The sequence below is a fragment of the Microchirus variegatus genome, assembly GCF_963457635.1.
Source record: "Microchirus variegatus genome assembly, chromosome: 1".
In the NCBI taxonomy this organism is placed as follows: Eukaryota; Metazoa; Chordata; class Actinopteri; order Pleuronectiformes; family Soleidae; genus Microchirus; species Microchirus variegatus.
In genome coordinates this window covers 1,404,088-1,429,707 of record NC_139802.1, presented here as the reverse complement: position 1 = coordinate 1,429,707, position 25,620 = coordinate 1,404,088, and the positions used below count along the sequence as shown (strand labels likewise).

At 41.6% G+C, this 25,620-nt stretch overlaps 1 protein-coding gene across 1 annotated transcript; it reads left to right on the top strand.

Moving 5' to 3' along the window:
* Positions 1 to 13,579: 13,579 nt before the first annotated feature.
* abhd16a (abhydrolase domain containing 16A, phospholipase) lies at positions 13,580 to 25,535 on the top strand (the record flags this gene model as incomplete). Its single annotated transcript, XM_083888961.1, has 20 exons — positions 13,580 to 13,720; positions 14,283 to 14,339; positions 14,439 to 14,505; positions 16,323 to 16,409; positions 16,603 to 16,688; positions 16,842 to 16,915; positions 18,180 to 18,287; positions 18,412 to 18,526; positions 18,608 to 18,709; positions 19,777 to 19,840; positions 19,938 to 19,987; positions 21,318 to 21,441; positions 21,877 to 21,981; positions 22,074 to 22,137; positions 22,271 to 22,327; positions 23,115 to 23,177; positions 24,008 to 24,084; positions 24,165 to 24,263; positions 24,384 to 24,430; positions 25,080 to 25,535. The coding sequence occupies 20 exons, from the start codon at positions 13,580 to 13,582 to the stop codon at positions 25,161 to 25,163; spliced, it is 1,671 nt and encodes a 556-aa protein (XP_083745087.1). The 3' UTR covers positions 25,164 to 25,535.
* Positions 25,536 to 25,620: the final 85 nt, after the last annotated feature.

Here is a 25,620-nt window from a genome sequence, read left to right as displayed (position 1 = left end):
CTCCCAACCCCTGTCATTCCTCAGTTCAGCACCCTACGTATGAACGCCAGTGTTTATCCCAGCATCGCCATCACCAGAATTACTTGGACGTCACCTGGAGGCAGTTTACTTAAGAACGAGAAAATGGCAAACATGGCCACGGTGACTAAACGGCCACGGGTCCAGAGCAACGATGGTGGCGTCTACGTCTGCACAGTTTACCCCTGGGGCAACAGCAGCAGCAATCATTTTACATTCAATGTGAACGTTACCATTGGTAAGACTGACCAGGAGAAGGGAGATGTAGAAATACCGAGGAATAGAATACATATGTTGTTGCTTTTGTTTACAGTGTAAGATAGTGCATCTGGGCCAGAGAGTTCAGCTGCAGCATTATTTATTTAAGCATCCTGTAGCTACAGTTCTTCAAAGTGTTTACTTTTACAGCACAGTTTCAAGATTCAAACGTCTAGTGTAGATCTTCGCTAAAATCCAGCCAGTCCTCTCTTGTGAATAGCATATTGCAATGTGTATGTATTATTCATCATTTTGTTTGTTTTGCTTTGTTTTCTCCCCTTTTTTCTCATTTTTTCCCCCCTATTCTCCTTTCTCTCTTCAGCTGACAAAATGGTCTCATTCGCCGAGGTAACACACGGTGAGTGACTTGGTTGCACAGGCGTTATTAAAGTCCTGTGTCAGCAGCTTCATAATCAGGCAGAGCAGAGAATGCAGGACCAAGACTAAGTATCTCAGCATATAAGAACCTAATCCCTATTGTTGGAGAATTCTTTCCGCCTATCTTGGTTCCCCTACTCAATATTCTGTTTATGCTGCCTTTCCCTCACTTTTCATTGTCTCCCATTTGATTCAAAACTCCCCATCATTATGTCTCTTTTCAACGGTGTATCTATAAATCTTCCTATCTATCTATCTATCTATCTATCTATCTATCTATCTATCTATCTATCTATCTATCTATCTATCTATCTATCTATCGTTCTGGTTCATCGTCCCTCTTCACTTGTTGCCTGCAGACCACGAGATCTCCACTGCTACACAGGAACACACATCCTTAAACCTGAAGTGTCCCGATGTCCAGGGCGACTTTGTCCAGCTGTTCTGGACGCCTGGAGACCCGAGCAAAACGGAGCGCGTCTACGAGTACGATCGCTGGAGGGATTCCAGCTTCATGAACGAGAAGAGCAAGAGGCTCAAGCTTGCCGGACCGCCCTACAACGCAGAGGCCGGGAGCTTCTCCTTCCTGCTCACGCCTGACGTCAACGATGGCGGCCTCTACATCTGTGATGTGTACCGAGATGAAAATCCTTACAGTCGGAGGACAGTGCTCAGCGTGTTGGCAGGTAGAGATCGGGGAGGAAACGGGGAGTTAGCGATGGGATCGGCAGTTCATTTGAGTGTACTGAATCACTAGAATCTGTTCATTAAAATGATTTGTTCAAAAGATTCGTTCACCGAATCGTTCAGTGCTTAGCAGGAGCCCAGTGCCCCGCTAGGTGACTCACATCCTCCCTGAGTGCAGTACGTTCGCGCCAGCGGGTTATTGAGCGAGTGACAGCGCGAACGAGATTCACGTCCACAGCCACAGTTCACCAGCTCTCAGTGTGTCAGTTCGTTCGCGAGATTCACGTCCACAGCCTCAGTTCACCAGCTCTCAGTTCGTTTCGCGAGATTCACAGCCACAGTTCACCAGCTCTCTGTATGTCAGTTCGGTCGCGAGATTCACGTCCAAAGCCACAGTTTACCAGCTCTCGTGTCAGTTTGCTCGTGAGATTCACGTCCACAGCCACAGTTCACCAGCTCTCGTGTCAGTTCGTTAGCGAGATTCACGTCCATAGCCACAGTTCACCAGCTCTCGTGTCAGTTCGTTCGCGAGATTTACGTCCACAGCCACAGTTCACCAGCTCTCGTGTCAGTTCGTTAGCGAGACTCACATCCACAGCTCACCAGCTCTCTGTGTGTCAGTTCGTTCGCGAGACTCACGTCCACAGCCACAGTTCACCAGCTCTCTGTGTGTCAGTTCGTTCGCGAGACTCACGTCCACAGCCACAGTTCACCAGCTCTCGTGTCAGTTTGTTCGCAAGACTCACATCCACAGCCACAGTTTATTCGCGAGATTCACGTCCAAAGCCACAGTTTACCAGCTCTCGTGTCAGTTTGTTCGTGAGATTCACGTCCACAGCCACAGTACACCAGCTCTCAGTCCTTTCGTGAGATTCACGAGTGATTCACAGAATGCGGCAGTACCACTCCCGGGCCCCACGCTCGCTGCTGAGCTCAACTGAACTAAGAAAGCAACGAATCAGTTCATGAAGTGATTCAGTCAGTTCGTTCACTCAAATGAACAAATCACTCATGACCGACAACACTACAGGGCGTAGCATGGTTTATGATATATATGCATATACATATATGTGTGTGTATATATATACTATATATATATATATATATATAATTTTTTTCTATAGCTCATATATGTATACATGTATATACACATATATACATAAACATATACCTTACTGACTTGGGGGGGTAAAAGGATAAAAAAAAAAAGCTTGTCTAGTTTGGCTTTTTAAAAATACACACAGTAAATCACTCTTTAATCTTCACACAAACACGTTGCAACCACTTATCTGTTCATACAGTTGCTGGTTGTTTGCCACCATCTAATTACGGCACGTAGCTTATCCTAAATAGTTTCACATTCATTGGCATGATTAATGCTTATAATTAAACAAATAATGAAATATACCCTGTTGATTAATAAGCTTACCTTACTTACTCTTTACAAGAAAGCAGAAACAGTACTTTTTTCCCCTTTAAAAAGGCAGTGGCAAAATTTAAGGGTGGCATCGTGACAATAAGCAGAGGATTTCTCACCTCCTGCCTGCAGTGCATTATTAACCACACACCATCCACTGGGATTTGTGTGGGGGGAAACAAAATGAGAATTTCACATGGACATTGGTGAAATGTCACACAATAAAATGAGCACCATCTTCAACATTGCTAGTGAAATCACAACGTTTGCTCAATTCATACATTTCAAGAGGACGAAATGAGCACTTGTAGATTTTTATGCGTGCACCTTGGGGAGGTCTCACGCTTTTGCACAGAATACATTTGCACCCACAGAACCTAACACACGTATACACACACACACACACAATCATACAATGCCCTGTCATGGCGGCCTTGGAAAGCTTTACTAATCACAGTCCCACTGGCATCCATCACAGCTGCCCAGACGTGACCGGCCGATCCATCACTGTCGCCATCACTGTCATTCACTGCTTCACACATCTGCATCCCGCAAACACACGCACACACACACACACGCACACACACATCCACCCACACACCAATCATGTGATGCTATATTTTTACCCCACCTCATTATAAGTATCATTATGTGTGATTATAACTGCTGCCCTCCCACCAAGGCTGTAGGTGGCCCTCACTGATCACACTAATCAAGGTTGAAATGAGTGTGTTTTTATGTGCGAGTCTGTGGAGCTTGATTACACCCAGATGGATTCTCATTTCAGTTTGATGAGACACTAAGCATCAGTCACAGTCAACCGACGCATTAGCAGCAAATCACTTTAATGAATATATATTATTCTGACCCTCCACTGAATTGTTTTTTGTTTTGTTTTTTATATCACTTCCCCCCCTATACCACATTACTCTCCATCTGTCCTTGGCCTTTTCTATATTCACACACTACCCTTTAACTCACTTTCTCATCCTGACATTTCTCTTCCCCCCCTGCCTGTCTTTCTTCCTCACTCACACATCCTTCTCTACGTTTCTCTGCATTTCCTCATCTTCAAAATGTCCCTTCCTCCTCCTCCTCCTCCTCCTCCTCCTCCACCCTCCTTCCTTCGGCTCTGCATCGCATCAACAGTTAAGGCCAGACGCTTATCCTCGAGGCTGGAGTTGACGTGCAAGTACTCCGCGGCGTCCCAGGTACAACGCGCCATCTGGACCTACCAGAACAAAACTCGGCGGCTGGAATGCTCGAGTGTTAGGCCGGGCATCGTCACCACCTCTGTGCCTTTACCGGTCACCTCTGACACAGCCGGAAACTACACCTGCACCATCAGTTTGAAAAAAGGGCCGATCATGTGGGCAACACACGCCGTCACACTGCCCCCTAAAGATAGGAAAGATGGGAAAATAGGTAAGGTTTCACTTTTCTGTTCTCAGAGTTCCTCATCAATAGTGTATTGTATTGTATCCACGATGTGGATGACTGTCGAGCCTCAGGCTGAAATTGTGATGACCGTCCATCATTTTTTCCCAATCTCTTTAGACTGATACAACCAAACAGGAAATCTGTACAGTGAAATAAATAGTAATGATAATGATAACAAAACAAAATGGCTATTACAGGCAAAGGTCAGTATGTAGTACGACCCACCTTGGCTCTATCTCACTATTTCTTACATTTTCACACATGATGTCCTTGTATATTTTACCAGGCTTCTTTCAGCAGAGGCGCAGCTTGTGAACAGGCAAGGCAGGCAACTGCTTGGGGCCCCCGAGCTGAAAGGGGGGCCCCCGACACTCGGAGCCTGAGGGCTGTTTTAACTGAAATGTGCAGTGACCAGCCGCCTCCCCGTCCCCCTTAAACAACAATGACATGTCAGTAGTAAACCTCCCTAAAGGGGCCCCACCTCACTTTAACCTGTGTGAAGTTATCGTTCTGCAAGTTGGAAAATGAAGAGGATTATTTACAGTGTAATGCATATCTTTTTTACTCAGTTTATAACTCAGTTATTTACACTATTTTATTATTCTTTACATTTATATTTTTTACAAGGTTTTTCCATGTTATTTCATTCATTTAAAAAAAAAAAAAAAACATTTTTTAACCTCATACATTTTTCGTTGGTGTCAGATTATTTATAACATAATGGTGATGAACACTGTTTGGAAAGAAGGGCCCCCTAAGAATTTTTGCTTAGGGCCCCTACAGACTCTAGAATCGCCTCTGTGTTTCAGTACTTCCCAATGTTCTTTTTTAAATTTAGTCTTTTATTTCTCGATCACACACTGCCTTTATAATAGTCAGGTCTGGACTGTATGAAGGCCACTTGGCCAGCTTTTTTCCTTTTTTTTGATGCTGCAAACATATGTCCCGCATTTTCTGGTTTTATTATAATAAAGAGATGAGATTGAAACATAATCAAATATGGGTCATTTCTAGCATCCCCTCTGGAAAGCGCCTGATTGGGAATGGTTTTAATTTTCCACATGGCAGCGATCCCAAGCACATTGCTAATGCAGTGGAATCATATTTGGAAAAGGAGAAACAGCTGATAAAACAGCAACAGTCATGGAGTTCAGACCTGGACATTAAAGAGGCAGTATGTGACCATGACAGATATAAAAACAGATTCAATCTAAAAGGGAATATTGTGAGAAAAGCTTCAAAGGGAGGCCCTGCCTGTAATAGCATTTTTGTCTTTTAAAATAATTATTTATTTCAATGCACACGTTTCCTGTATTTGATTGTATCGTAATAGAGAGGCAGAAAAATAAATATGTACGGTCATCACGTTTGTACTGTACTGTACGTGCATGTGAGGCACTGAGCAGTATATACAAATAATATAGGTCTCTATAGGTCAATCGTGTTATACAGTTCAGCATATAATTCCAGTCTTGTATTATAATATACACACATTACTGTGCAGAAGTCTGTTTTAGTGAAAATAGAGGATAATTATTTCTATTTCACTTTACTGGAACACATCCAGAAAATATGTATGCAGTTTTTCTACATGTGTCAAGTATTTAGCGTGATATACCCTTACACTTGAACAATAACACAGCTCTGTTAATACTGGAGTGGAACCTTAATTAATGTTACTGGTAAATCCTGTGTTTGTCTTACTAGTTCATTTAAAGAAATATCTGCTGGAAATAAACGTCTATTACGCCAGGTTTATTCAAGACATGCTTGAGCATTACACACATGTTGCATGAGTTAAACTTGCTAATATATAAGAGCAGCTTTAAAGGTGCATTATGTAATAAATGTAAATCAACTGGCCATAAAATCCTCCTAATATGTCACAGAGACTCAGGAATAATGTTCATATAACAAACTGAACTCACCAACAACAACAGTACAGACAAAATATTTGCATTAAAAAATATATTTTTCAGACTGCAAATCATGTTTATGTTTTGAAATCATGTTTTGGCATGTGGCGCCACCTACGGCCGTCTACCAATCATTGCAGTCAGTAGTGTCTCAGCTGCCGAGCAACCACGGGTTGCCAGTTACGTCAGAAAACTAAACCAAAAAGTATTTTGGTATTTTGAATTTGAATGTAGTAACCGTTTTTGGCCACATTCTTACATATGGCACCTTTAAGTCGCATGACTTCATTCCAAATCACATACATGATCACAGTATTTGACAGACAGAAAAAACAACAGAGCTGGTTTTGCACAGTAATGTCTATATATATAGAGAGAGAGTGAGAGTGGATATAAATCCACCACAGTTCTAATACTCTGTTTAGCTTTCACCTCTATAAAATATGAAACATAAATGCTATGAGTTTTCTCATCACACTCACCCAGGTGATGTGAAAATATAAGAAGACAGGACCTTAGGACATCTCTCCCCACAAAAACTAAATTATTCAGGCTTATTGTATTGGGAGCTGTGGGGAGGAAGCACAGGAGGACGACAGTCGAATGGATCCCTTAAAAGACAAGTTCACTCTCCATAACCCAAACGCATCACTGATGGTACGACCATAAGTATAAGGGCCGTGCAGAGGCGATTCTAGAGTCTGTAGGGGCCCTAGGCAAAAATTCCCAGGGGGCCCTTCCTTCCAACCAGTGTTCATCACCATTATGTTATAAATAATCTGACACCAACGAACAATGTATGAGTTCAAAATATTATTTTTTTTCCGAAATGAATGAAATAACATAGAAAAACCTTGTAATTAAAAAGTATGTGAAAATATAAATGTAAAGAACAATAAAATACTGTAAATAGCTTTTTAAAGAACTATATAAACTTACACATACAATACCACAGAACCCACATTATAAAACAATATAAATATATAGAACAATAAAATACTGTAAATAACTGAAAAAAAAACATATATAAACTGAGTAAAAAAGATATGCATTACACTGTAAATAATCCTCTTCATTTTCCAACTTGCAGAACGATAACTTCACACAGGTTAAAGTGAGGTGGGGCCCCTTTAGGGAGGTTTACTACTGACATGTCATTGTTGTTTAAGGGGGACGGGGAGGCGACTGCTCACTGCACATTTCAGTAAAAACAGCCCTCAGGCTCCGAGTGTCGGGGGCCCCATATCGACTCGGGGCCCCCAAGCAGTTGCCTGCCTTGCCTGTTCGCAAGCTGCGCCTCTGGAGCCGTGGTTGGAACAGAAAAACAAATCTCAACTGAATGACGTGTTGTATTTGTCCCAATCTTAAATGGATCGTTTTGACTTCAGTACCAGGAATGGAAGTTTAAAACAACACTGCACAATTTAAATTCATGTCAAAATAGAAGATTTTCAGTTCAACAAATGCAAATAAATCAAGCAATCATTGTGTCTTGTGACACACAAATACTTCAAACGTCAGGGACGTTGTCCAACAGGAACCTTTTTCATCCTTTGCTCTGCCTCTGTATCAGTCACCTTCATTTACAATCACACTGACTCAAATCAACCTCTACCTCATTGAAGATGAGAGAGATGAGCTGCAGAAGAATCAGGGAGAGAAACTAGGGGAATTTATCCCTCACTTCATTGCACTCAATTACCATAATTCATGCGTTAACATTGGCATGGAGAACAGTGCAGGTCAGTCTTGGGGTCAGCACTCACTGCAGTATCCCATTAGCAACCTCTACACACACACTCACTAATCAATTACACCTCACACGGCACATAACGATTGATTGGTTTGAAGCTGTAGCACAGGGGGCTCAGGTGAAGAAGCCCCCGGGTTCAATTCTTTCACAAACAACATTTGTGGAAAGTTGATGAGAACGCGTGAGAGGACTTTGTGCCAGGTTTCTGTCCATCAGACGTCCTCGAATGTCAGGGAAAGTCACACGGTGGATTGTTTAGAAATGAAGATCGCGGCGCAAAAGAGTAACGGTGTCACCTGTCACCGACTGTTGCTTTTAGTTACTGTATATGGGTCAATGACAAATAAAGCTTATAAAAAAGTATTTTCAATACAGATGTAATGCATATTTTTGAGTCCAGAACAATGTCTCATATTTTGAATAATTATTCTAACAGTTTTAACTCATTTTTAACAGTATTTTCAACTTCACAACAAAAAAAGGTGGCACAATCAAATATTTATACATTCCCAATATTTATTTTAAAAGTAATGATTTGGCAACTATCCCTTAAGGTGTCTACATTAGATAAACATTATTATTTTTTTATCATTGTGGTTTTTTTTGTTTAGTTTTTTTTAATAATTTAGGTTTTAAGCATCCTTAACATCCAATTTGACATTTAAAGACAGGAAAATAATCACACTAATACACAAATTCATATATTCAGTATAACGACGACACACACTACATTTCTAAACCATTTGGTCACTTCAACTTCATCATTTATTGGTTTAAATTGGTTGCACCACCTGACGAATAATATGCACGTCACACAAAAATATGCACGTCATGTCATCAACCCATGTATTATTTATATTTATTGCAAATAACAGTGTATTTATTATGTCCATAACAACCCCAATACACTTTATCTTAGGTATCTGGGGTCGTTTGCTCCAACAGCATTCCATTGTACAATGACAATAATGATATCTTAGCTTATCTTGATGGTTAAGTTTTTGTCTTGTTCCCTTTTCTTTTGTAACCCTAAGCTCTCTGACAGATCTAATAGCTCTGCGCTCCATGAGCAGTGACAGAGCTCTCAGGTGCAGTAAATTACAGCCGTCACTGTGGAAACGAGCGCCTCCCCCACCCTCACGACTCACGTGTCGCCCTGTGGTGATGTTTTACAAGACTGATGTCACCCTCATTATGCAAACAAACCTGACAAAGGCTGATCACGAGTGTGTGTGCTCTTCCCACAACATTTGTTTTGCATTAGAGTGAGGTCATGGTTAAGTTATGTGCAGTTTGTCACGATGGTGATCCACCTGTTGTTTAGGTCTATTTACGCTCTTCTAATCAGTTTGAAGTGAAGGAAACACTTTATTTTAAAGGTGCATTATGTAATAAATCTAAAGCAACTGGCCATAAAATCCTCCTAATATGTCACAGAGACTCAGGAATAATGTTCATATAACAAACTGAACTCACCAACAACAACAGTACAGACAAAATATTTGCATTAAAAAAAATTTTGCAGACTGCAAATCATGTTTTTAGCATGTGGCGCCACCTACCGCCGTCTACCAATCACTGCAGTCAGAGTCGCAGCTGCCGAGCAACCACGGGTTGCCAGTTACGTCAGAAAACGAAACCTAAAAGACCTCGGTGTTTTGAATTTGAATGTAGTAACTGTTTTTGGCCACATTCTTACATATGGCACCTTTAAACATTGTTAAAACAATGTTTTGATAATGAGGAGCAGTGAATCCACCGTTCCAGAGGGGGGAGCTGCGCTTCCGAGAGCGGGTGGGCTGATTACGTCACTTCCGGGGTATTGGCCAATCACAAGACAGTTGGGAAGGCTCTACGCTGGCTGGCCAATCACAACACACTCTGTCTTCTGGGTGTGAGATTAATGTCTGAAATATCGCAGCTGAGGAACAGCGTCAGAAAAGAGAGATTTCTATCGGCTCGTTTACAGCAACAAAAACAAGTTAATGTATGTAAGTAGACCTCCATAACTAACATATATGTGCAACAGGACCACTCTATGTGAGCTTTAAATGAAAGAATAACTAACATGTTTATATTTGTTTTTTTAAGACACGTATAGGCTCCTTTTGTAAACAGTTTATATAACCCATTATAAACAGTCATAACACATGTTTGTTAACTGTGGTAAACTATAGAACTCTCAGCATTATAAACGCTGCGATACGAAAATATTGTCATTGATACGCCGACAAGGTTATTGCACAAGTATGACCACAGGATTGGACGTGAGATAAAAAGTTGATTTTTGTTGGATGTGTGCAAGGCAAAAATCCTTTCTGCATGGATTAAAGGGAACAGAGAAAAGGTAAAATGTGCAAAAACTTGGATCAAAAGTGACATTTGCTGTGGCTCTGTGTAACGACCTGACGGCATTTGCTTTTGTCTACAGTTCAAATGGATTGCGTTTCCTGTCTAGACCGGAATTCTGTCAAATTGATGTTTATTGAACTGTTGTAGAGCCTGCATTCCCTGGTCATTTTACAGTGTTCCAAGTGACAGCAGCGTGATGTAAATATGTGCAATGCATTGAAAACAGCTCGACTGCAGCTCATCTTTAAAATTGTTTCTTGGAGTGTGTTCATGTAAAGAATAGTCCACCTTGTGTCTCAAGCACACACTTCCTCAGTGTTGCATTAGCACTGTTCTTGGAAACAGTCTTGTTTTTTTTTTTCCCCCCCTTTTCTTTTGTAGTGAATGTCGGTGATGCCACCACCCCCTCCAAGCTCCCTTCTCTCTCTGCTTTATTACTCCTGGTGCCCCTGGTTGCCGTGGCTGTTGGTGTGTTGCTATGGAGACAGAAACACATTTCTGATCGCGGTTAGTCTTCCGGCGTTTTTCTTTCTTTGACAGCTTTGTGTGTTCCGTCCATCTTTGGCCCCCCTGTCTGCTGCCACTGAGTGATGCGAGCCGTGACATCCTCTGGGGTCACTGTAATGAATCTGCCCCCCTCACCCATCCTCATCCTCCTCTTTCCTCTCTGTACAAGTGAATGTGGTGTGTGTGAGAAACTGTTCTGATGACTATCTCTGTGCACCCAGGTATTGAGCAGTCTCTGTCTGTCCCCGCTGGTGAAGCAGAGAACATCTATGAGAATCTCGACGATGTCAAACAGGTGTTGCATTCCGATATTTCCACTAATTAACATCCTCCTCATTCGCTGACATATTTCCCACTCTTTTATTGTTTTCCTAACGCTCCTCTGTCATTTGTTGTTCATCAAACCACTTTGTCATCCTCTCCTCTCTTACCAACAGGCTCCTCCCCAGGGCTCGGTCTACATGGTGAGTTACTGTACCGTCCTCCGCACATTATAAAACACACAAAGTGGAGTTGTGAAACACCAGTGCATACACACAACTCAGTCCGATGATTGCATCCTCCCCGTAGCTGTCATCGGATATGTTTCACTTCACACTCCTATTCTTCTTCGCCAATCTGTCAGGCCTCTCTCTCTCTCTCAGATAAACCCACTGCACATCAACTGTCAGCCTTACATTAGCGGTATTAGCAAATCAATCTCATCACACAATGGAGAGACATAAATCTGGCCCCGGTGCCATGAATCTGTTGCTTTATCCTCCTCCTCCTCCTCCTCCTCACTGTACCACACTCCATGCCTTACATTCTCCTTATCATCTTATGCCAGGATTTGAAGCCAAGAGGAGAGGATGACGTCTATAAGGAACTGGAGCGGTAAGCAAAAGGCCTTGCATCACCTGAGTGTGTCTACGCATGCTGAACCGCGTGTGTGTGTGTGTGTGTGTGTGTGTGTGTGTGTGTGTGTGTGTGTGTGTGTGTGTGTGTGTGTGTGTTCCCACCGTCACTCATCCAACTCCGGCAATTCTTCTCACACTCACCAATCAAACTGGCCTCAACATCACACTGGCATCAAGACATGTTATAACTCCATGTGCTCCACGAGTCTGACAGGCAGAGCTTTTTTGTCGATTGTGTTGTTGTTGTTGTTGTTGTTGTCGTCGTCGTCTTTGCTGCTGCGTAGGCTTTGGTTTTGGTTTGTGCTAAAGGAAGAATTCTTTTATTCTTATGAGGGTTGAAGTTTTTTGCACAAGTTTGTCTTTTTTTTTTTGCTCTGTTTTCAGATGCGAGGAGTGTCAAAGCTGATCACCTACCCACATCTCGTCCTCATACAGCTGTCACATCTGCTCAGTTCCAATCTGCAACAGAAGGGCTTTATAAACAATAGTTGCAACTGAATGTATGAGTTTGTATATTGTGCTGCAGGGGGAACACAGCTCACTTGTTTTTCTCACTGTTACATCCCTAGCTATTGCTCTTTAACTTATTATTATTATTATTAATAATAATAATAATAATAATAATAATAATAATAATAATAATAATAAAGGTGCATTATGTAATAAATCTAATCAAAATAAACCTAAAAGACCTTGGTATTTTAAATTTGAATGTAGTAACCGTTTTTGGACACATTCTTACATATGGCACCTTTAAATAATAATAATAATTCCTTATGTGTTCAGGGTTCTGTATTAGATCGTCTTATTTCCTGATTTTGATATCTTATTTTGTACTTTGATGTTAAAAATGTTGTCAAAGGGACAGTTTTTCTATTTGATGTTTGATGTTTTTTATACATAGGGTGTGTTTCATAAACCAGGCCGTGTTTAGCATCTTGTCCAAAAACCTCTCGACCTTTTCCAAAAATGGTCTTTACACAGGCAGTCAATGCAAAACGGGAAAAGTACATTGTGCATGTATGAATATTATGGCCTCTTAAAAATCCCATTTGTTGCGCAATACCGTTTCAACACCCCAGGTGCCACGCTGCAGTATTGCCTGTCAGATGTGGGCTTGTGTGGGCCTTTTCCACAGCGCCATTTGGAAAGTAATTATTAAAACATTAAAAATAATATAATTGACATTTTGTCTGGTTAAAAAGGATAAGAAAGAATGCAAAGTGTATCATGTATGTAGATCATATATGTAAAACTGAAATTACAAAGATCTTTAGGAAAAAACATGCTTTCCAATTACACTGCAACATGTTTAGACCCCCCTCAAATTTTGCATTTGAGGCTTTCAGTGGGTGTTGAGTGTTAATCAGGGGGGTCTAACCCTTCCAGACCCCCCTGTATTTCGCACAGTGGCTATAACACATTTTCTCTGCTGCCCCCTGTTCACATCAGATCAATGCATAAATGGTGTTCTGGTTCTCCCATCTGTTTTCCATCTGCAACAGACAGTGAGCTGAATGCTATCAAATGTATAAAACCCACTGACTCATACACCACTACTTTAAAAAAAAGAAGAAAGAAATACTATCCTTTGAAGTATTAAATGGAAAGTGTATTATACATCTAAGGCAATTTTAACAGTCAACAGTTGTGGAAGAATTCAGAGCCTCTTTAGATAAGTACACACTTAATAATACAGCACCCATAATTATACAATTTCTATTTCAGCCAAATTAAATATTTAGCGTATGTACAATGTAGTAAATGTACTTTGCTCCAGTCACTAAATGTTTAATCACATTTACTAAATAAATGTATTTTCACCACACACGTCATCTTAAAACACGTGGTTTTTGGTGTGTGGTTGGTTCTTTGTTATTTCTGTGGTAGTCGTTAGTTTGTTTGTTTTTAAATTATGACTACTACTATCTTTTTCCTTTCGCGCTTGAGATTAATGGTGATCAGAGGCTTCCGTAGTCGTCCCGGTGGAAGAATGGCTGGCTGGCTGTGGTTCCGCTGTGTTTTTGGGCCTCATTTGCAGCGAATTCACCGCTCACCAGACCAGTCTCGACCCGAGAGTCGAGTGGGAAGAAGGGTATGAATATTCGTCCGTCTTGTTTTTTTCCGTTTAACGACAAAAGCGAGTGTAAACTGAGCAGTATTCAACGGCATTAGCCTCTATGCGGCTGCGGCCCGGAAGTGTCAGGTGTTCGTTATTGAAGGGGTGCAGTCACAGCCGCGGTGACACTTACTGTAAATAAATGAATAAATGAATGAATGAATGAATGAATGAAAGAAGGAAAAGAGACAAGCGCCAGCCAACACTTTGTGTGTGTGTTTGTTTTTATTTTAACCGCCACGGCTGCAGCCAGACGACTGTATGTAGCCGTGTCAGTGAATGACTTCAGGTAGGTTGGTGCTAATGGAAGCTGGAAAGCGAGTGAAACTAAGTCAAAACATGAAGAGAAAGGACGTGAAAACGAGCGAATGATGACGAGAAGCTGGCGCACACGTTAAGTCTCACAGAAGCTCCTTTATACAGTGTGTGCCGTAACTGTTTACCTGTCGTATTTGCGTGACAGTTCGTGCTACATGCTAAGCTAGCGTTAGCCGCAGCAGTGCTCACTGTGTCAAACACTTTCTCTCTGTGTTTGCAGGGATGGAACTACCAACCCAGGAGTCTGGAGAAACACACCGACAGCATCCTCGGCTGGGTTAGTATAGCCCTGTGACTGATGGTCTGGACTGACATAATAGTATTATTATTATTATTATTATTATTATTACATATTATATGTGTGTGTACTCCTCAGGCTTCAGCACTATGGTCCCTGTCCTACTACAGTTCCCCTCTTCTGCTCTGCTATCTGTACAGGAAAGGTACGTTCATAGTGTTTTTGAGGACACATGTCTCTAGTTCACGTATTAACCTCTTCTTCCCTTCTTCCCTTTTGGAGTCCCTGCTCGAAAATGACATGCCCAAACTAAATAGAGTAAACCTATGCAGTTACAAGCTCTATGTGGATTATCTTGGTATCAAAATGAAGATAACACTTGTGAGATTCCACCAGAGGTGTAAGTTTCACTGTAGATGTCACTGTGTCAGAGTAAATGTACATGGAACACAGCATAACTGAAGGATTTTTTTCTCTCGCCTAAAAAAATATTGCATTTTAAAGCAAATATCACCTTTAAAATATGCAGTAGGAGCTTAAAAACACATAGAGGTCATGCAACAACATGTGGACATGAGCTGTGCAAAGTCTGATGCTGCCCCCGATCCCGGGGGCAACCGTGAAGAAGAGGTTAAAGACTGTTTCTAATGACTAGAGTTGAAACGGCCAGATTTTACAGTTGTGGTAGAGCTATCCGTTAGCTGACCTGCCCGTTTTACCAATGTTTTCCTCTCACATCCTGTTTCCCCTTACAGCCTGTGCTATTTAAGGCTTTGGAATAATATTGAATTTGATTGGGGTTGTTTTCCAGCAATTTTCAATAGTGTTATACCGATACTGCTTATCGTATAATACTGGCTCTTCCCTAATTATTCCTTACCCATGTACACACGTCTGTTCTTGGAACCTTGAATAAATGCTGCTCAGTGTACAAAACTTTATTTTTCATGCAAGCATTATCGTTGTAGCACTTCGACTGTATATGTATTCATATATTCTTATTTAAAACAAAATGCAGATTGGATACAGATCACAAGTCTTGTTTTAATAAATGTATTTAAGATTTTTTCATGTAATTTTTACATTATATATATTATAAAAGAGGAGCAAAAAAGAAAACTGCTCAAACAAATCTGGCAAAGTATAGTTCAGCTCCAGACCTTGGTTTATAGGTCATCAGCCCAGTGAAATGAATAGCTCATCAAGTGGGAGGATTTGCTGCACTTACAGTTATACGTGTGCTAATTGAATGTTTTGCTGGATTCTGTGTAAATGTGACATTTACTGATATTTTCTGATCGATTATTAAAACTGATTTTCTTTTGATGCAAGAAGTTGTTGAAGTTGATGTTTTGTTTTAGAGAGGGACACTATATATCAAGTTTTAATTGGGACTGGGTGGTAATTCAGTATTTGCTGACTACATGCACGGTAACATTGTGCTGATCTTGTTATCTTTCTAATAAACCCTATTGTCAAAGATTCAGATCAAGTACATAAACAGGTCTAAACAGAATAAAACAACATGATTGAGTGAGCAGTGGAAATCAGCTGTGAACATCAGTTGATTGTATTATATCAACTCTATTTCCAAGTTGTTCTCCAATGTCTGTAAAACAGCTTTGCTTGAGTAGAATCAATTATAAGACTGCTTTGTTGGTCTAAGGACATTAACGTGACACGCTTCACCAGCAGTTTTTCTTCTTGGGTGACATTCTTGCTTTACAACGTTAGATTAACTACTACTGTGGGCAGAGTTTTTGGGACTGATGTCCTACAAGTGAGATTAATATAAAGTTACTCAAGTGTATCAATCAGTTAGACTGCACATCAATAGAAAGTAATTACTTGAGATTGTGTGCTACTTCTTAATGTATAATTGAGCTTCTGATATTGATCTATGCACATGCTTCTGGGGAAAACGTCGGACTGTAAATCTTTGTGCTGGTGCTCGTTAATGGGGGCTCAAGCCTGGTGGACATGTGCGGGTTATGTACATTTATTGCTTCCTTTTATTTTTAGGTTACATCTGCAGCAGTAAGTTGGTTCCAGTGAGTCAGTATGTGGGAACTGTGCTGGTGTGTCTTCTAGGAGTGGCCTTTCTCAGAGGTGAGCCCATACAACTCAACTGAGTGGTCAGACATGCACAGATGTAATGTAACCCTTTGTAACATAATGCTGCTTATTTAACATTCCAGTTAGAATGGTCTACTACCACAAAGTGTACTAAATTGTGCCATACTTGTCACTATTTTCACTTTCTTTCCGTCACTCGCGTTTCCTCTTTCTCTTTCTCTCCCAGGATGGGAAAGATGGAGGAACTCTGACTATCTTCAGTTCGTCTCCATTCTTGAGGAAACCAAAAAGAACAACACACCAGCAAACAAGGTGAGATCAAAGCAACATAAACATAAAGCACTCACCCTGAGGACTGTATTTGTTCAGATTCTGCCCTCTTGGTGATTGTGGAGCCATTTATTAAAACACTAAATCTGAACTTAATGCCGGGTCAAATGACTTTTTTTGTGCTTTCTTTTTAAGAAAAAGCTGAGATGTTATGACTTTGACTTCTTGCACTGGCCCTCGGATTTCAGCTGGACAGAGGTCGGTGCTCCGTAAGTATTTGGTCTCTTATCCATGCCATGAGATGTGGCATCATGTCCACTGCTTTTCCAAACAGTCACTGTGAGTGAGTCACCTGCACAGCAGCCATTTTGACACAGGAAAAAACACAGGTGCTACTGATCTCATTAACGATGTTTAACTGAAGGCCCAGTCTGCACACAGGGAGGTGTTTTTGAAAACTGGCCTTTTTTGGCCTTTCATACACATACAAGCTATGGTTTAAGCATTTTAAGAGCTCCATTTACAGTGTATAAGTGTAGATGTGGAAAATTAAGTTTTGGTCTTGCGATTTAACACTGTTAAATGTGCTGATTTCCCCTCTGTTTGATATCACTTTGTGACAATCCAACAGAGATGATGTCACAGTGACTGTGACATCTTCACATTTATATTCTTAAGGCGAATTGTGTGAAATGCTTTGTTCATTTTGTTTTATCACGTGATGTTGAGGAATAGCTCAACTCTGCTATCCGTTTGCCTACGAGGACAGGTAGCGAAGTCTGTCCTCTGATTGGCCAATAACTATTAATAATAATAGTAATGTTATATATTTTATATCTGACGGTCTGCTTTTGACATCACTTAACAGTGTTTTTTTTGTGGATAGGGTTATTTTTTTAAACCAGAGGGGGAAAACCTTAGTTTTAGGCTGGCTTTACACGACAACGCTCCCGGGTGAAACCAGGAAAGTATTTTATCCGATTCGTTTAGACGGCAACAGTGTTTTTTGGGGCTTAAAAACGCAAAAAAAATTAACCCACCCTCCAGAGTGGAAATCTTAAAAACGATCCGCTGTCGCGTTCCCGTCTAAAGGGTTGAAAACGCAAAAGTGTGCTCTGAGCTGCTCACGCTGGCTATCCACCTAGCCACCTGGCATGCATACTACATCAAATTTCTCACACTTTTGCGTCACCGTGTGCACGCAGATTTCCACCCGAAGACGCTCGTCTAAATGTGAAATAAAAAGTGGGAACTCAACGCCACTTTTGCGGTTTGTGTTCAGATCGTGTAAAGCTAGTTTTAAAGTCTACGTGTAGACTAGGCCCAAGTCAGAACAGTGTGACAGTAAAGCAACATGCTTTTTGAACCTGAGCAAGCTAAGACATTTGATTGAACAAGACAGATTTGATTCACTTGATTATTTACACATTTTCCCTCGAAAACCTGTCACTATTACAATAAATGAATGCACTCGCAGGTGTTTTGTCGCCTGTCGGTTTCATTATTAAGTGTTTGACTGTGTGTGTGTGACAGGAAATTGTCCAAGGCGGGTGTCTCTCTGCTGAAGCCAGAGCCCAGATTAAGAGGAGCAGCAGACAGTGTCCTCCACTCAGTCCGCACTCTGCCATGCCACGTCATCAGGTAAATGCAACTGATAACGGCATGGTTCAAAAACTTCACCATGCTTCCAGTAAAAAAACACAGTAGTATTTGGTGACTGCTCATGACCTCATGACCTCATGACCTCACTTTTCTTCCTCTGCAGTTATCTTATCGTTCACTCGTTTGGCAGAAGAATGCTGTACCCTGGTTCTGTAGGGTTACTGCAGAAAGCCATGAGGCCCATGCTCCAGCAAGGCCAGGCCAAGTTAATAGAAGAGGTAAATGAATGAGCACGTTCACCTTATGTACTCATTTAATCAAATACCTATCTTGTTAAATTCTCTTTATTTTTGTCACAGTTTGACGGCCAACGGAACAAGCTAGTGGCCTGTGACGGTAACGAGATCGACACCATGTTTGTGGATCGAAGGAAAGATGGAGGGCAGAGAGGCAGGACTCTGGTAAATGTCTGCAGAGATGAGTTGTTTCTTTGACTTGGGCTTGTTCTGGGATTTAAAGCGGACCTAGACCGGAAGTTCCAATGTTTTCTAGTGTGTATCTGCATCATTACCTTGTTTAAGACGCCCTGAAGTTTCAAAACAAACGGTTCAGCCACTGCTGAGAACGCTGTGTTTTATTGTATTCTCGGGCTCAGCGAGATCTCTGAAAGAACCCGGTCCAGTTACGTAAACAGCATTTCTCCTGAACAGCAGATCCTCCTGCTCCGGACACTAGTCCGGGAACATCCGGTTGCGTACATTGAACCACAGAAGAAGAATAACGTCCATCGTGGAGGTGTTTCACGAGCGACAGTGTCTTCTGACTCTGGGTCTGACTCCAGGTCAAAACGTTAAACATCGTTAAAACAATGTTTTGATAATGAGTAGCAGTGCATCCACCGTTCCAGAGGGGGGAGCTGCGCTTCTGAGAGCTGGTGTGCTGATTATTTTCGTAATCGATTAATCTGTCGATTATTTTCTCGATGAATCGATGAATCGTTTAGTCCATAAAATGTCAAAAAAAAATTAAAAAACGGTGATCTTTATTTGCCAAAGCTGGAAATTATGATGTTCTCGAATGTCTTATTTTGTTCACAAACCAAAATGATTCAGTTTTAATGATTTCTTTGTTTTGAGGAGCAAAGAAACTAAGAAAATATTCACATTTAAGAAGCTAAAACGATCAGAAATCTTGTTTTAATAATGAAAAATGCTTCAAACCGATTATCGATTATCAAAATAGTTGGCGATTAATTTAGTGATCGATTAATAATCGATTCATCGATTAATCGTTTCAGCTCTAGTTGAGTCTGAAATATCGCTGCTGGGCACCAGCGTCAGAAAAGAGGGATTTCTATCGGCTTGTTTACAGCAACTAGGAGGTTTTTGACCATAAAAACAAGTTAATGTATGTAAGTAGACCTCCATAACTCACATAATATGTGCAACAGGACCACTCTATTGGTTGAGCTTTAACAAAATGACATTACAGATGGTTGTTGTATATAAATGTATGAATTGTGTCACAGGTCATCTGCTGTGAGGGAAATGCAGGCTTCTATGAGGTGGGCTGCATGAACACTCCACTGGAGGGTGAGGAATTTTCAACTTTTTTCTCGACTTTTCCATCGTGTCCGACGTTCCTGAATTTGAATCATCGATACTGATGTTTTTGCTGATGTGCGTTTAGGTGGCTACTCTGTACTGGGCTGGAATCACCCGGGCTTTGGCGGGAGTACGGTAAGCAGAGTCGTGCTACAGCTAAAGCCCAATTTATACTTCTGCGTAAAGTGCTCTGCGTAGGCTACGTAGAGACTCTGCGTCGACGCAGAGACTGTCGAAGAGCCTCTGCGTAGTCTCCGTCTGCACGAAATATTTTTTAAGTGTCCGTCACTCCGTCAAGGGACTACGGAGACGGCAAGAGCTGCGATTGGTCCTCAGGACAGGCTGAGCTAAGCTGCTCTGTGCCGGCTCTCGGTGCGCTCCGGGCGTCCTGACAGAGGCGGAGCTGATCCCCGCCGATAACGCCGCTGCCGAACTATAAATACGTCATATCTTAACACACACAGCACATGTTTAGACTCTAAATGGCCAATTTCTCGCCTTAAAACTGCGTTCCGTGACACAGAAAAGTGAGAAACGGCCACTTTTTCAACAACAACAGTCTTTCTCTCTCTTTCTTTCTCGGACGCCATTGCTCACTGTAGCCAGAAGCACAACAACCTTGCGCAGCGACCCCTACTGATCGGGCGGGAAATTGCAGCGAGTGTCCGTCACCACGACGCAGAAGTATAAATGCTCGAGGCGTCTCCGTGGTGACGCAGACGGACAACGCATACGCAGTCGGAGAAGTATAATGTGGCCTTTAGCCACAGTGCATGCATACACTACCGTTCAAAAGTTTGGGGTCACCTGTGCAATTTTTATGTATTAAAACTCACACTTTATAGTCAAGACATTGACAAGATGAGAACTAATGATTTATATTTCAAATAATAATGTTGCCCTTCAAACTTTGCTTTCGTCAAAGAACCAGCAACACTGTTTTCAGCTGTGCTAACATCATTGCACAAGGGTTTACAAGGGTTTTCTAATCATCCAATAGCCTTCTAACGCCATTAGAAAAATGAGAACAATGTACCATTAGAACACTGGAAATGGGCCTCTATACACCTATGTACATTTCATTAAAAACCAGACGTTTGCAGCTAGAATAGTCGTTTACCACATTTACAATGTATAGAGTGTATTTATGATTCATTTAATGTTAGATTCATTGAAAATTTATTGATTTTCCTTCAAAAACAAGGACATTTCTAAATGACCCCAAACTTTTGAACGGTAGCGTACCTTTGCTTCACTTGTCTGAGCAAAGAGAGCTGTAGGGAAGAACACTATGTTGAAATTCTGGTTTCAGCTAAGCACTGCACTGTTGCACAAGAGGGCAAGTACAATGGGTTAGATCTTTAGGGTGGAATTCAGATATTATATTCAGATATCTGTTGCAACATTTTGTAAAAATACAGAAAGAAAATGTGAACTGTTTATTGCTTCTTTTTTTTTTTGCCAGGGAGTACCGTTCCCTCAGAATGAGGCCAATGCCATGGATGTGGTGATCCAGTTTGCAACACATCAACTGGGCTTCCAGCTCAGTGAAATTATCATATATGCCTGGTCCATAGGAGGATTCACAGGTACCACAAATCTGCACATGACTCACATTTTAAAGGTCCAGTGTGTAACAACTCATGGTGAGACTGCAGAGGGCAACAAACAAGGGGGGGAACAGTGCTTATTGCACTTGCTCAATTATATCAGGGGACTTTGGTGGTTTTTACATACCAGAGAGGAAGCCATTTCTTTACGTGGATGGACCCGTTCTTCATTTCCGCAGTCTTCAAAACGCACATTGCACGTCCATTTGGGATGGTGGCGCTTGCCTGAAGTGCAGATAATATGAAAATCAAACATCTTTTATTTTAAAGCTTACAATTTGACACTTATATATATACAGTACTTACGGTTGGTAATGTTACACACTGGACTGGGGATGCTGTGAATGTGAAACGTCGTCTTTCCTTCCTCATTCTCCTTATCCTCGCTCTCCCGTTTTTCTCTTCCTTTTTCAGCCAGTTGGGCCGCGATGTCGTACCCAGAGGTCCAATCGCTGGTGCTGGATGCTTCATTTGACGACCTCCTGCCTCTGGCCCTGAAGGTCATGCCCGACAGCTGGAGTGAGTCCCAGAGGTTTGAGGTTGTGAACGATTGTTGTTTTGCATCAGATGGTTTTGTTTTAACATGTGAACCTGTTTGTTTTCCCCCTCAGGACCATTGGTCCAACACACAGTCAGGCAGTACATGAACCTGAACAACGCAGATCAGCTTCTCAAGTGAGTGGGAGATGTCTGTTCATAGTGAAGCCAGTAATAAATGATGATAAATCACACAATATATGGACAAAGCGTTCTCATAGCGCACAGTGATAACAACCGATGACTAACACAATTCCTCCTCTCCCTTCAGGTACCAGGGACCAGTGCTGCTGATAAGGAGAACTAAAGATGAGATCATCACTACAACGTAAGTCTCCACAGTCCAGTTTAAAATCATCTCATATAGAGAAGCACAGAATATTAATCTCGTCATTTTTTTTTTTACCATTCTGTGCAAGTAAATCCAGTATTTTCACCAATTCTCTACGGTTGAAATTGACGTTGGACGCAAATGTTCCTAAAAGTTTGAAAATAGCAGTGTTTTTTTTATAATTGATTTCATTTGGCTAACACTTATGGCCAAAGCAAATTAAAAGCAAATTTAACCTCATTAGGAACAAACAAATGTCGTCCACTCACACAAATAAAACCATAAACCACAGAGTGGAAAAACACATCCGTTCCTTGTGCTTAGTCTTTTCGGTCACTATTAAGAGTAGGGGTGTAGGGGGAAAATAACATAAAAGCAACATAATTTTCTCTTTAAGAGAATTAAAATTAAAAAGAAAAACATTCCAGCCATCTGTTTGCCCGCACTGATGCAATTGGATATTCCCAGATATAAACACACATTTATTACAGTAATTCTAAAAGAACAGAGAACTAGCAGAGCGGTAAATATTATTACATTTGTTCATCATTTTCTGTCAAAATCAGCTGCAGGACTTAGGAGTGCATCAAGCATCAGCTGCTCGCTGCAGCATGTCTCCCCTCTCTCCATCTGCTCTATAGTCACATGTAGCTCAGCCAATCGGTTCGTGTTGCCAATGTTTTTCTATAGATGCATAAAGGCTAAATATTTCAAAAACAAAGCACCGTGTCTGGGTTCACCCAGAGGCAAACTGTTGACCAGTCGGCTGTATATTATTCTACAGGGGTCCAGAGGACGTCATGTCCAACAGAGGCAACAACCTGCTGCTCAAGCTGCTGCAGTTCAGGTGAGTCTCATGCTCATGTGCAACGATATTCTCACTTGTGCATACGCCGCGTCTATTTGGACTGATGGGAGTGACACATGTTTAAGTAGTGAAGCTATGGGCCGATTCCAATTCCTATCTTAACCATCAAGCTCAACCCTTAATCTTAACTGGTCCTCAAAACCAAATGTTGAGGGTTATTTTGTCACTTAGAAATGGGACACCCCTTAAATGAAGATACGTCTTCAGACTGTAGGGGGCAGAATAACGGGAAAGCTGCGTCCAGTCTGTCAACTCCAAAAAAGAAGAAGAAGAAGAACACATTTACGTCAGGATTATTTATTACGATCCGTTTGTCAGTCAAGTTATTAGGTTGTCAGTTAGTTATAAGATGATACTCATACAAATATTCAGCTGACAGTTACCACACACCACGACTTATTGAAAAGTAAACCATAGCAAACCATCGCTTGTCCGCACCGGCCGACTATTGACAAAAGATCGTAAAATAAAAATAAATGTTACGCAACAATGACGTCAGTAATCCATAAAATGGGCCTAAACTAAGTCATTTTTATATCTATTCACAAAGAAAACACTTCATTTGTAGCGTACTCTTTTCGCTGCTTTCGGCGCCATCTTTGTTATGTCAAAACATGCAATGCATTCTGGGTAACCCTTGCTCCCAAAGGTGATCTCGGAAAATCTCAATATTGAGGGCGATACAGCCCTTAAACTTGTCCCTCAACTTAATTTTTCTGAGAATCGGGACAGAACTTGCACTAGAGGGAGAGCACATTTTTGAGATTGAGGGTTAAGCAAATGGAATTCACCCTATGTTCCTGCTGCAGGTACCCCAAAATAATGACAGATGAGGGGATCAGAGTGGTCAGGCAGTGGCTGGGAGCCTCCAATCACCTCGAGGAAGGTTTGTGATTCTCTGCCTTTATCAAGTCCAGTTTATGTAAAACAGAGTTAATGACGCCGCCTCACTCTTGCCCCCTGCAGCATCTGTGTACAGCGGCTATGAAGTGGACGACGACTGGTGTGTGTCGGTGCTGCAGTCCTATCTGGCCGAAAGAGATGCGGTGTTTCCATGGAGCGTTGGTAAGCCCTGGGTCCTTTCACATTTACTCTGAGAATAAGAGTGCACACGGCACACAGTCCTCCGAGCTACATCTACCACGTCAGCGTCTGTGTATCGACTCACTCTCTTACTGTTACCAGGTGAAGATATGACTCTAGAGGGAAGGCGGCAGCTGGCGCTTTTCTTGGTAAGTAAACAATCTATTGATAACCCTGCACTCAATCTCAGTGTGGACACCGTCTGGGTCAAAGGGAAGCCTGCCTGTCGTCTTAACCTCATCCTTTCTCGTCTCGTTTTGACATATTTCTAATGACGATTCCCTTCATCTTCAAGTCTAATTTCCTGTTTCTGTAATAAACCCAATTTTGTTGCTCTAGGCTTCCCCCCCCCCTCCCTCCCTTCTCTCGCACTCTCAAAAAAACAAACAAAAAAAAAACCATCTCAGCTACTTGCAGACATCATTACCACCCGAGAAACACTTTTCTGGTTGCCATAGAAACCAGCTCACCTGTGCTCTCAGGTTGACTGGTGTAATATATTTCACCACGCTCAGCTTATTGAAGTCATTTAACATCAAACAAGAGGAGTGCCATCAATTACAGCTAATGCTATGCTTTCCCTCCCCTGGTAATGCCTTCTGAATTGGACTTGATTCACCTCCTTGTAAACCCTTAAGAGATGGGCGAGATTTGCAGGCACCGAGCCAGACAGAGCGAACTTAATATAATCAAGCTCTGCACTTCTTTCTCTTTTTTTTTTTTTTTCATTGCCCTCCCACACCTCTCATTCTCATTCCTCCTCCGTCCTCCGCCGTCTCTTCTCTTTCTCTCTCTCAGGCACGGAAGTACATGCGAAACTTTGAAACGACACACTGCACTCCTCTACCCGCCTCCGAGTTTCACTCGCCCTGGAGACTGTAGAGCAGAGGAGAGGGGGAGGACGGAGGAGAGGAAAAGAGCAGCAGAGGGTGTGTGGATGGCCCGTGGTCAAGCGCGTGTTCCAAGCATGTTGTGAATGTATTACCGTGGTTTTCTCCCTGATCCCCTCCCTCTGAGACAGATTTGTTAACTATAGTGATGCTGTGGAGGGATTTTTGAAAGATGTGGTCTACTACCACCCTCACATGTAAAATATCTTTTTATTTTAAGGTCGATTACGTCATACTTTTTCCACTGTAAGAAAGGGATGCATTTTAAGTAAAAGAACAAGCCATCTCTCACTCCTTCTATTGTTTTCTTCTTTGGCTGTATTGATAAAGAATCGACAAGATGATGTTTAATCTTTAAAAATGCAGCCAAAAATGTAGGGTTTTTTTTTTTCCTTCCGTGGCCATTATCTCTATGAACAAAGTTGTATTCGAAAAATAATGACCTAAAA